The 13,637-nt window shown below is 36.8% G+C and overlaps 1 protein-coding gene across 4 annotated transcripts in view; it reads right to left on the reverse strand.

Moving 5' to 3' along the window:
* Window positions 1-1,851: 1,851 nt before the first annotated feature.
* The window catches only part of TBC1D19 (TBC1 domain family member 19), a 141,168-nt gene continuing 129,382 nt past the window's right edge, over window positions 1,852-13,637 (reverse strand). For all 4 annotated transcript variants that reach the window (XM_041752578.1, XM_041752581.1, XM_041752580.1 and 1 more), the window contains 4 exons: window positions 13,376-13,467; window positions 8,795-8,910; window positions 3,245-3,315; window positions 1,852-2,259 (listed from right to left, as the gene is read on the reverse strand). In XM_041752578.1, coding sequence (XP_041608512.1) covers window positions 2,185-2,259; window positions 3,245-3,315; window positions 8,795-8,910; window positions 13,376-13,467 — 354 coding nt within the window. In that variant the 3' untranslated portion in view covers window positions 1,852-2,184. The remainder of the gene's footprint in view (window positions 2,260-3,244; window positions 3,316-8,794; window positions 8,911-13,375; window positions 13,468-13,637) is intronic.

Here is a 13,637-nt window from a genome sequence, read left to right on the forward strand (position 1 = left end):
AACATAGGGAAGACAGCCTGACTGCCCTTGATGCAGTATTTTAACAAGCAGCTAAGAGCAGCACATGGCCTGGAGGGGTTTGTGACAGCAGCAATGTGGAGTGGCTTTGGGGTTCAGATTCAGCACTGCTGGCTGAAGCCACCTGTTTCATGAAAGGATCTGCTATGCCATGTTCCATGTTTCATTTTTTTAGTCACTGTCTCAAATTATCAAATAAGTCGGACAGATGCTAATGAAGTTAGGCATTCTTCATATATATCTTCTAGCACTCGGCCTTAAAATGTCGTATTTAAAATTAATTACCAACATCTTACATTTGCTTGGTGCTTTGCAGTTAAAAAAAAAATCACTTTCAAATATATTTTCTCTTTTAGTCTTATTCAACCTGGTAAGGTAAACAAAAACAAATACAATAATTTCCCATTGCCTGTCCTCACACCCTCCACCCCCTCAATTACAGATAAGAGAGATTAAATCATCTAGGGAGTCACAGCTAGGACAAGAACTCTCAGTCTAGAGTTTTTCTACTAGATCACTACATTGCCTTTTAAAAAGGCTGATGAGTATTCCAGTAAAATGGAAAGGGATCTAGAAGATCTCGGATGAGAGAAAAGTCATCAAGAAGACCAAAGTACGCTTGACTTCCATTACCTTTTCAAATCTTCCCACATTCCAACAATGAGAATTGTTGGAATTGTTGGAAGCCAACAATGGGCGTATCTGTACACAGTTGACTTTAATCATTTAAAACTCTAACAGGGAAGAACGGGAGATGGTAGTGCTTATCTTTGTGATGAATGTGCATTTGCACACACCCCATGGCAAAGCATGTGGTCATAACTGAGTCACTTTCAAAAGCAATGAAATGGGGTTTCTTTTTTTTTTTTTTTGAAATGGGGTTTCTTAAGAATCAATTACTGAATAATAAATGATCATTTTGTGTTCAATAAGTACCTGATGAATAAAGCATATAATAAAGATTAGCAAATTAAGAACTAATTCTGTCAAATTTCATCACACTTGCAGTCTTGTGTTAAACCTCAGACATTTCCTAATTTATATATAGTCTTTAAATAAAAAATTCAGGAAACACATTTGGACAAAACTTAATACAATTCCAGGCATTCAGTAAGAGTATCAATCTCTTGATTCAAAGTTGTGTTGAAATGACCAGCATCTTGAATTTGGACTTTTTTTCACATTATATTATTCCAAATTACAGAAATGGTAGGTCTTTAGGAAGAGATATAAAATAAAACCCTTCACTTACAATAAAGACCCAAATGAGACTGAGGCCTCACATAATGTCTTCAGTTCTAAAATGAATGTATATGGTACCTACTTCTGGTTTCTCAGCTGCTCTGCCCTGGAAGTAAATCTTGTTAAACCAAGATTCGGCAAAAGTGGATAAGCTTTTGATTTTTCATTCCCTTCATTGAATCCTTGGGTGTCCTCTTTGCATGCTTCCAAAGTAACACACTCGCAACAGGCCTCGGCAGTGTCAAGTCTTCTTAAGCAAGAGGCGGAAGGTTGAGTTTGAAGGCATCACTCCGTAATGTTCTTTTTTCGGAAAGTGATGAAGAAGATACTGTCAGGTGGAGACAACTGTATTTGGTCTGCCCCACTGAGACCTTTCAGGGGAAAGTAAAATGGAAAGGGATCTAGAAGATCTCGGATGAGAGAAAAGTCATCAAGAAGACCAAAGTACTTGACTTCCATTACCTTTTTCAAATCTTCCCACATTCTACTCCACCCCTGGCTCTGAGTGAAGAGCAATTTACAAGACAAAATGATACATTATCTAGAGATAAATTTACAAACTGACATAAGAAAATTGTCCCAGAGGCTACATTACCTCTTCAAGTTTATTACAGTATCTTTCGTTCTTATTGCATATATGGTTACATGCCTTTTACAAGTCAGGAGTATAGAGATACTATGCTCAGTTTAGCAGGAATTACGTCTATTGCTTCTCTCTTGAAAATCAGCAGCATGCAGTGCAATATTTGGTGTGCGGAGTTATTGTTTCAGAAAGTGAAAAACTACTTAGGTTTAACTGAAGAGGGAACATGATCTTTATTGGCTTATATGCAAAGTTTAATTTTGGTTTTATGCAGAATTTGCATAGTTCATGATTATTTTTTAATGAAAAACTAGATGTGTTGTCAGTGACCTTGAAGGAGATCAGGTGACAGTAGCGAACAGAAAAATTTGAAGAAGAGGCATAACTTTTAAAGTAGAAAGGTCAGCAAGAACGGCCTGAAACGAAAAAACAAAAAGAATTAATATCAGTATTCTAACTGGCAAAGGGAAGTCACAACAGAAACACACTGCAATGTAATTCTGGCATTGACACCCTAAGTTTTTCACATGTGTCCTAAATCTGTACTGAAGCTCCACCCTCCCTCCTCTTTTCTGAACATCTTAATGTTACAACATGTGCAAGATGCTCAAACGTGCAGTAGAAAATAACCTTGAGCCTTCTTCAAATATACAAGGTAGCAGGAGTTTATAAGAGGTCTAACATTTCAACTTGCTTCTATAAATAAACGTACATTATGAATCTTGGTCCCGTTATTCTAGTGTGCGGAGTATCTGGCTTCAGGAAATCATTTTGAGATGGAACTAATGTTTATTCAATCGCAAGATGCATAAACATCCTCTTCCCTTTAAACAAAGAATGTAGGCAGCTATTTTAAGGGTAAAATTTAAATTTCTATGAGAGAGAGGAAATAGAGTAATATGGTAAGCCACCATTTAATTGAACTGTGTTTCAGGTATAAATTATATTATTGAAAAGAAACCAGCTTTAAAGAATTAACTCATTATTAAAAATAACCAAAAAGCCATGTATCTTTACTCTGTCATCCGAATGCATGCTCATTAACTCTCTCAACCAGTTTTTCTTTGTTCTAGCAGAATACATGGACGTGAACAATAATAAGAAAATCCAACCAAAGCCCCGGTAGTTGCTACTAAAATTACTGGGTATCTTGTTTCCCATAATGGTTATAACGGTTTCCTATAATAATCTTGTTTGTGATTCATTCACAAGAAGATTGTCTTCACCTAATTCAGGAATTCTGAATACCTGATGTTACTTAGCTTGAAACTTATAGTTTTACCCGAGTTAAAAAATTAGGCTATGAGTAATGTGTATCCTATGCATCTGAGACTGAAGTGCCCGAGCCTGGCAATCTCTCAGGAACTATTTCCATCCCATCTGAGTGAAACTTATCCTTACTTCAGCTGCAGCCAGTGATGTCACCTCCATCAGGTTCACTGCTCGGAAAGCAAACACAGCAGCTGCCAGCACTGGAAAAGAATGCACACTATTTCAACTGCTGGCCTACTCATCAGCCTGACAAATTTACTGCTCTGCCCACAACCTACTAGGAGAGCTCAGAACTAGTGCTTTATAGGACTGCACGCACGCATTCTGAGTTAAGGTCTTGTGATGAATGGAAATCATCTCCTCTGGAGGACAGAGTGCCTGATGGCTAGATAAAATGAATCCCACCGTTTTGGGAAAAGGAAAATCCAGTGCTCTTAAAAGAACCATTTATAAATTGTTTTATTTCATATCTATAACTTACATCATACGTTTTTATTTTATTTAACTTATTTTTTTAAAAGATTTTTTATTTTTTTATTCATGAGAGACAGAGAGAGAGAGAGAGAGAGGCGGAGACACAGGCAGAGGGAAAAGCAGGCTCCATGCAGAGAGCCTGATGTGGGACTCGATCCCAGGTCTCCAGGATCACACCCTGTGCTGAAGGTGGCGCTAAACTGCTGAGACACCCGGGGTGCCCACATCATACGTTTTTAAATATAAGTAAATAAAAAACAAACATAATAAAAATAAATAAATAAAGGTTTATTTTGATGCAGGTATTTCTTATTAATGCAATAGGATTCTGGAAAGTTATATGGAGACTGTCTTTATTTTTAAAAAATTTTTTGAGACTATATTTTTAAATATATCAGATCATGTTTCATATGTATCAAGGTGTCCTGATAGAAATGTGCAATAAATATTTTTCTTTTTTTTTTTAATAAATATTTTTCTTAAAAATACTTTTATAACATTTTGTTATACTTTTGTATTCCGCACTGACTTTCTTAGAGTGTTCATAAATGGATTGGTCTGTGGGGACAGCCTCTGTGAATTGATTCTGAAATTTAAGTTAATACTGGCTATAGGAAAAAGAAGTTGAAACTTTGAAAAATAATTATAGGACACCTTAAAGATGAATAATGTACATAGAATAGAAAGCAATATTTGAGTTTTTGTTTCTATCAATCATGCATATGACAAGAAAATAATGCTAATATGTAATCTTTCTTATTATGTAACCTGACATAAAACCCCACGTGAGGGAATGTGTCATCTTGAAAAGTGGAAGGACCCATGTAGGAGGTAGGTATCCTGACAAGGACACGGTACTGCTTAAAGATGACTCGACTTCCCTCGTTTATTTATTTTTTTTAATCACCAGTGGTGGTAGTTTCCTTTCTACCCAAAAAGTCCTTGAAATTTAGAAAATAAATGGTACAGAATCTTCAAAATTATTTGAAAGACTGGCTCCCAAATATATGGCATAGCTAATGCAACTATATATATACATTTTTACTATGGGAATATTAATAATAATGCTAATGATATTTTTTTTTCTTTTTTAAAAAATTTTTTATTTATGATAGTCACAGAGAGAGAGAGAGAGAGAGGCAGAGACACAGGCAGAGGGAGAAGCAGGCTCCATGCACCGGGAGCCCGATGTGGGACTCGATCCCGGGTCTCCAGGATCGCGCCCTGGGCCAAAGGCAGGCGCCAAACCGCTGCGCCACCCAGGGATCCCGCTAATGATATTTTCATACCAACTCCATGAATCAAGTACCATTGGTGGCCTCATTATATTAAGATGGAAACTGAGGCCCAGTGAGTTTGGAAGCCATGTTCAGAGTCACCCAGGTAGAAAATAGCAGAGTGAGGGGCAGCCCGGGTTGCTCGGTGGTTTAGCGCCATCTTTGGCCCAGGGTGTCATCCTGGAGACCCGGGATTGAGTCATGCGTCAGGCTCCCCGCATGGAGCCTGCTTCTCCCTCTGCCTGGGTCTCTGCCTCTCTCTCTCTCTCTCTGTGTCTCTCATGAATAAATAATGCAAATTTTATATATATATATATATATATATATATATATATATATATATATATATTTTTTTTTTTTTTTTTAAAGAAAGAAAATAGCAGAGTGAAAACTTAACCTTGGCTCTGGAGCCAGAGCATCTAACCATTCACCATGTGATGATTTTTATTGAGATTGAAGGTAAATAGTAATGACTCTTCCATGACATGAAACTCTGGGTGCTTTCCTCTGAATTGTAATCTCTGTTGTCCTTCATAATGGTTTTCCAGAGATGGCCTGAAGCATGATGTCATGCATCATGATGCTGGGCTCTGACAGGTAGGTGGCTGTGCATGAGGAGTACAAGTCAGCATCCACACACCTTAATTTCCCCAGAAGGACACTGAATGCAATTAGACCAACCTGGGAAGCAGGCATTTTTCTAGGATACAACAGATTTTGGACAGTCTGGCAAAAAAAGGCAATCCAACTAGCTAGAGAGGAAAACTCCAAGGGAAAAAAAGATGGTACCAGTAAAACAAAATTTAAAAATTTGGGGATTATTTAATATGTAACAAAGGATACAAGAGGTCAGGGACAAAGAATTTACCTTTTCACTGAAAAGGAGAAAACTACTTTAAAGCCACTAAGCTCCTAAATTTATAAGAATATCAAAGAAAAAAAAAAAAAAAAAAAAGAATATCAAAGAAAATAATTTCTGTGGACCAGAAACTTCTTTATAGATTCCTAATATCTGGAATCATTTTGACAATGGTGACATTTGAGAAGGTAAGGAGTGTGACTGCTACTTCCTTTTTAGTGTATAATTTAACAGAGTTGGTGAAAGCCTGACAGGATGGCCAAATTTTCTGCTGTAGCAGGAAAGAGTTTTACATGGCGGGAAATTGTTTTTCCAAAGGTAGATAAGAGGGGGAAAAAAAGATCAGCTCACTAATTGACCTCAGCATCCAAAATGCTTATGTGCTCATAACCTTTATTTATCTTGGTGTCACATCACAGAAGTTCCTTTGCGTCTGTTTCATGTTTGATTTGCCCAGCCCTTCCGCAGAACACATTTGTTTGCCAAGGAGAAAAGATCTCCACTTTGGGATATTTTCAACTGCAATCACACTTCAAGGGAAATTCAGAAACTCTAATATTTACTTTTGGTCTTTTAAGCTATTCTCATTGAAAAAAAAAAAGCTATTCTCATTGCTTTAATTCTAAGCAATTCTATCACAAGCATTAAGACACTTATGCTCTGAACTGTTTTTCAAAAGGTCCTAATTAATTCATAATTAAAGCCAGTAATATCTACTAAAAACTTGTAAAGACTATATAATGACTAACTAGGGGAAAAAAGGTGGTCCCAAAATATCCATTCCAAAAAATGTCTGAAATAATAAAAACTAATTTGGGTATATGTACACAAAGTGGTTTTCTGTGTGGGTATACCCGTGGCTCTTTATCTGAATGCATGGTATGGGAGTTCCCACCAGTCTAGTTCCATTTCTAGATGCTCTATAATTTTTCCTGTTGACTGAAGAAAACTCTCGGGGAAAGTGGATGGATACAACAGTGCATATTGTATTTCTTCCTATTCATCAGTAACACTTCTATTAATGCTTTGAGCTTGCAGCAGAGTGCCTAGTTTAGAGCAACTGCATCATTCAACATTCATTTATTTCTCTCTGACTTCAGTGTGCTGACGGGTGATAAGTCATAGAATGAGAAAATTTAAACTGGAAGAGGTCTTGAAGATCTTCCAATTCAACATTTCTTTCACAGTGGAAAACCTTAACCTTTGGGTGACAGTTAAAGAGCCCCTTCTAGTTTTGAAAAATCCTCATTATTAGAAAGTACTTTCTTATGTTGAACCTCTTTCTTTAACATTCTCTAATATCTTTTTGAAATGATACAAAAAACTATATATAACACGCTTCAACAAAACTTAGGACATACCCAGAGGAGGTTTATTTGCTATTTATTTTAAAGTCTAAAATCCTGTTGCCTGAGAAATGGTAACAAAAAACAAGATGTCTTAGCCTGGAAAGTAGAAGCTTTGGGGAATGGTGAAAGTAGAAAAAACATGATGATGACCCTGGTTTAATAGGAGTACATTTTGGCTACGTTGTCAGACAAAGACCATCCAACTGAAGTGTTCAAACAGAGGATTAGGACTACCTGTCAGACATGTCTAAAAGAGTCAGACCTGGGCAGACTGGGTAGCTCAGCAGTTTAGCACTGCCTTCAGCCCAGGGCCTGATTCTGGAGACCCAGGATCAAGTCCCACATCAGGCTCCCTGCATGAAGCCTGCTTCTCCCTCTGCCTGTGCCTCTGCCTCTCTCTCTCTCTGTGTGTCTCTCATGAATAAATAAATAAAATCTTAGAAAGAAAGAAAGAAAGAAAGAAAGAAAGAGCCAGCCAGACCTGACGACCTCTAGGATCTAGGTTACATGTACTACTGCCATTCAGCTAAGAGAAATGAGGGCAGGCCCTCCTTTCCTAAGCCATATCTGTGTGGGCTTAAAACCCAATTGAGGTAGAAGGATACTAGGACTGTTAATGTCAGTAACTGGTATCTCCAATTGCACCAAGGGTGATGTTTATCTTCATGGCATTTTATTATTACTCTAATTTTCCTTTTTGAAATGCCATACAATTACTCTAGACACCTCAGCATTCAAGAATATGTTAATATGGTACCTAAAGAATCTTCCGCAAGTAAAGGGTCTTTTTCAATTAAACATTATTTCCACAAACCCAGAGACGTGTCCTTACAATGCTATCAATATAAGGTAAGGAAACGAAGACTCACGCAGGTTAAATAATTTATTCAATATTACACAACTGGAGAAGGTTGTACCTAGCACTTTGCCAACCTCTCTGCCCTCCGACTACTGTTGTGAAACCCTTGTGCTAATTATTTGAATTTCCTGATAATCCCAATGATAAAAATAACTGAGACTGTTTTGTATAAGAGAAGCAAAATAATATAATTAACAAGAAATCTGCACCGTATGTGTTATCAAATAGCTGTCTTGTGTATATCTTGTGTATACCTATTGTGAGAACTGCTTAATTATAAAAAAAGAGAAAAATCTGTGGCCTCCTGAAAAAAAAGATGAAATTTTTTTTGGTTTAAGAGAATACCTAACAAGAGGAAATTCAACCACCAGGAGTCAGAGACTCCTAGCAAAAAGGAAGAGGTTTTGAATTCAGTGGAAACTGAAGTCCAGAAAAGCTGAGATTTCAGCTTTGCAGAGAGGCTCAGTGTCAGTTTGGATTTTAGGCAGTGGTTGAGAAGGGGCATAGAACAGATGCTAAGAGAGGCAGAGGAGCCAGGAATAGAACTGAAGTATTCCTATACTCCGCTGCAGAGACCTCACAGGTGCTGAGAAGAGAGTAAGCAAGCCCTGGCTAAACTAAAAATGGACTTTCCTGGGAGCAAAGAAAGACTGGGAATACACTAGTATTGGGAAGTTACTTAGGGGTATCTAGATCTCAGAACTTTAGTACTTGTTTTCTAAGGCAGATAAATCAATTAAATATTAGGAATTAGAAATGACAGATAACTCTAGACTCAAATTGCAATTACAGATGGTGAATGTTAGAAAGGAAAGGGACTTTATTATAGAAACATGTATCTTACAAACAAACACTTATTACCAGCAAGAATTTCCAGAGAGTTGTATCCTAGGATTCTATCCCACAAAAGCAGGAGTTGATCTGTAGCTAAATATCCAGAAAAAGCTCGAACCATCCATTTAAAGGATATGCGAAGTCTGTAAACAAAGGAAAAAGAAAACAGATTTTACCAGTGGCTTTTCTTTTCTCACAAAAAGGCAGTATCAGGAGAGCCAACCAATTCTATTGTTAACTTCTTTGTGAGTCTTAGAAATCACCTATGCATTTAAATCTCACAGGCTCTCCAAAAGCTGCAGAAGTGCAATGGTGAGAAACCATGAGTCTTCAAATTAGCAGTCTTGATGTATTAAGAAGAAAAATTATATCTGCTTTGTTACAGTTCAGCCTTTTGTGGGACACCTGGGTGGCTCAGCGGTTTAGCGCCGGCCTTCGGGTCAGGGCGTGATTCTGGAGTCCTGGGATTGAGTCCCGGGGTCAAGTCCTACATTGGGCTCCCTGCATGGAGCATGCTTCTCCCTCTGCTTATGTCTCTGCCTCTCTCTGTGTGTGTGTCTCTCATGAATAAATAAATAAAATCTTTTTTTTTTTTAATAAATAAAATCTTAAAAAAAAAATTTAGTTCAGCCTTTTGAAAACTCACTCACTTCTATGTTCTGTTTTTTCAGGGTCTCTACTAATTAGCTACCAATGAGGTAATCCTAAGAGTTAACAGTTTTTAACAGCTCAAAACTCATGATTATTTGAATTCTTATTCAAAATACTTCAATGCTTGGTAGCTGTATACTTTTCCAATTCAATAAATTATATTCCTATATTTTTCAGTCAAATCGTTACATAGGCTGAATAAAAACAACAGGCAGTAGTCTTTAAAGGCAAAGAAAAATAGTTTTAAAGCTATAAGGGACCCTGGAAATAGATTTCTAATTTCAAACCCTTCATTTTAAAGGGGAGATTATCAGAACTCTGAAAGATCAACCAGAACAGTCAAATGATTTTTCCAAAAAACCCCACAAAAGCCAAAATCTGATATGAGATCCCACTATTTGTATATAGGTTATGTTACAATAATAATTTATGTCTGCAATCAGGAAATGAACTCCGTAGCTTTGGTGCCTTAAGAGAGAAACCAGTCCCTCACACTTCCGTACTATTAGCCTCTAAATATCACTTGCCTGCCCCTGAGAGGTGCTAGCCAAACTCTTAGCTGGAGCCGTTACAATATTATGTAGATAAGTATCTGTGCTATTTTTTCAAAGCAAGAGAAAGGGACTTAGAGACTGCCATTGTTGATGTGATATTCATTCTCTTAAGACCAAAAAAGACCCCAAGTTTTCGGAAATTCCTCAAGACTAGAAAACTATTACTCTAATATAACAAAGTACATGTAGGGAGTAGTACTGACAAATTAAACTTCTTGGTTGGTTTTAGAACATCTGTTCATAAATACCGAAGAAAGTTTTGGCCAGACATTTTAAATTAAAAAAAAAAAATCATTTGACTTTTAAGTCCAAGTTATTAATATCATCCAATTTCATTTTAATAGGTCTTTCATCGTGTCTTATTAGAACAATAGCGCCACACATTGTGCCCTCTTCCAAATATAGCGCAGAATAAGCTTCTTAGAAATAAAGTTTATTGAGGTATAATCTATGGATAGTAAAATTTACCCTTATTAATGCACAATTCTATGAGTTTTGTTAAGAACCAAATGGGAACTTTATTATTTTTTTAAATAATAAATTTATTTTTTATTGGTGTTCAATTTACCAACATACAGAATAACAGCCAATGCTCATTCCGTCAAGTGCCCCCCTCAGTGCTCGTCAGCCATTCACCCCCACCACCTGCCCTCCTCCCCTTCCATCACCCCTAGTTCGTTTCCCAGAGTTAGGAGTCTTTATGTTCTGTCTCCCTTTCTGATATTTCCCACACTTTTCTTCGCCCTTCCCTTATATCAAATGGGAACTTTAAAAGTAAAAATACAATAACAACAAAACAGAGCAAAACAAAACAAAAAACAACCCTCACTGGATAGATCCAAAAGCAAAATGGTAATGACAAGAGTCAGTGAATTTGAATATACATCAATAGAAAGTATCTAATCAGAACAATCAAAAAGGATTGAAAACAAAATGAATAGAGTTTCAGGGACCTTGGGGATGAGACCAAAAGCTTCAACATTTGTGTCACTGGAATCCTAGAGGAAATGGAGAATAAGTATAGTGCAGAAAAAAATATTTAAAAAATAATGGTTGAAGATTTCCTAACTTTGGCAAAAGACATAAGCTTACATAAGATTCAAGAACCTCAGCAAACTCCAAAAAAGGATAAACACAACAGAAATCCATGCCCAGATACATCATAATCAAACTTCTGAGAACTAAATACAAAGAGAAAAAATATTTTTTCCTGAAATGTTTGGCAGAATTTACCAGTGAAGCCACCCAGGCCTGGAGTTTATTTGAAGGCAGAGTGTGATTAATTAAAAATGTATATTATAAACCCCAGGGCATTGTTATGGACTGAATGTTTGTGTCCTCCCATTGCCCCCACCCCATTCTATGTTGAAACTCTATCCCAAGGTGAAGGTATTAGGAGAGAGGGAGGGTCTTAGGGTAGTAATTGGAATGTGAATAGTTATATGGGTGAAGCCCTCAAGGTTGGGATTAGTGCCTTCATAAGAGTCAAGGGAGAATTTGTTTCTCTTCTCTACTCTCCACCATAAGAAAATACAATAAAAAGTTGGCAGTCTGCAGCCTAAAAGAGGGTCCTCGTTGGAACTCAACCATGCTATCACCTTGATCTTAGACTTTCAGTTTTCAGAACTGTGGGAGATAAGTTTCTGTTGTTTAAAAGCCACACAGTTTATGGTATTTTGTTAAGGTAGACTGAGGGGCATCTGGTGGCTCAGTCGGTTAAGCGTCTGAGTCTTGATTTTGACTCCGGTCATGATCTCAGGGTTGTGAGATGGAGCCCTGCACCAGGCTCCATGCTCAGAGGGGAATATTCTCTCCTCTCCCTCTGCCTGCCCGCCCCCTCCCCTGCTCTTGTGCGTGATCTATATCTCTCAGTCTCTCTCTCTAGAAAGAAAGAAAGAATTGACAAAAACATTGTGAATTGAATGAAAATTAAAACATAACATATCAAAATTTGTTGTGGGGAGGTAATGTGGTGCTTTGAAGCAATTTATAATAATATTGTTTCCATTAGAAAAGAAAAAAGGTATCAAACTCATGATCTTTCACCTTAAGAAGACAAGAGCAAAATATACCTAAGGCAAGCATAAGGAAAGAAATAATAAATATAAGAGCTAAATTAATGAAATTAAAGACAGAAGAATAGAGAAAATCAAAACAGGGAGACAGAACATAAAGACTCCAATCAAGCCAAACAATCAAGAAAAGAGAGAAGATACAATTATCAATATTAAGAATGAGAGAGGTGTTATCACTGTGATTCTCTTGATTTTAAATATGAGGAAGTTGAATTATCTTGACTTAAAGAATTTGAGACTTAGTCAAATTAAATGACTTCATTAGGATTATTCAGTTTAGTAGATAGAATTTAAATCCTGGTCTGTCTCTTAAACCCACCCACTCATCCATCCATCCATCCATCCACCCATCCACCCACCCACCGACCGACCCACCTATCTGATGTGGATTCAGGTGTAGAAAAGACAAATACTAAACTACTATTGTATTTCCCATTAACTATTTTGTGGTCTCAAAGAGTTAATGTTTCTTTCAAATATGCCCTAAGAGGGGAAACTAGTTTCACAGAGGGGAAGACAGTGACAAAACATTAATAAATCATTTAGAAACTTCTGTTGCCTTAGGCATTGTTATTTTTATTTTTTTATTTTATTTATTTTTTTATAATTTTTATTTATTTATGTATGATAGCCACAGAGAGAGAGAGAGGCAGAGGGAGAAGCAGGCTCCATGCACCGGGAGCCCGATGTGGGATTCCATCCCGGGTCTCCAGGATCGCGCCCTGGGCCAAAGGCAGGCGCTAAACCGCTGCGCCACCCAGGGATCCTCCAGGCATTGTTATTTTTTAAAAAAGAGAAGAGAATCAATAATATTGAAGTGAAGAGGTAACCCTACAATATGTAGGGTTGTGATTTAGTATTGGTTTGGTATTATCACATTTCTTAGGTGGTATTTGTGTTCACAAATTTCTGCCTCAGTTTTGGCCAATACCTGTAATTATGAAGAGAAATTAGTTTATTTTGGTAATTCTTATACCAAACACAGAAATTCTAGCAAATAAGAATTTATTAGGATTTTGCTCCCAAGAATTTTTGGTACAATGTAGAGCTCCATCTACTACTTGATAATTATTGTTTTATTGGAGATATTTTTAGTTTAATTTCTCTAAAGAATTACTCTATCTTTAAAAGTGCTTTATGGGTGACTGGGTGATGGGCACTGAGGGGGGCACTTGATGGGATGAGCACTGGGTGTTATACTATATGTTGGCAAATCGAACTCCAATTAAAAAAAAAATATACCAAAAAAAAAAGTGCTTTACAATGATGTAATAGAACCTTCTGAGGTCAAATTATCTATTCTTCAATTAGGAGAGAAAGGTACTCACGGTTGAGCCCCAATTTCTCGTAGATGATAAAAGAGCTGGGGGAGATAGGTTTGAAGAAGAGTTTCAAACAGCAAACAGAGGGACACAATACCCTGGATATAATAACAAAACACAAAAGAAATATACATTTTAGTATTTAAAAATTAACTCTGCCAATAAAGTATTCAAATGGAAATGAGGAAAAATTATCAATATAAATATTCTCATATTGTCTAAGAGTAAAAAACTGGAAATGCTCTAATGTCGTCTAATACTGTGGTTA

This window comes from Vulpes lagopus, chromosome 4, assembly GCF_018345385.1.
Source record: "Vulpes lagopus strain Blue_001 chromosome 4, ASM1834538v1, whole genome shotgun sequence".
NCBI classification, from domain to species: Eukaryota; Metazoa; Chordata; class Mammalia; order Carnivora; family Canidae; genus Vulpes; species Vulpes lagopus.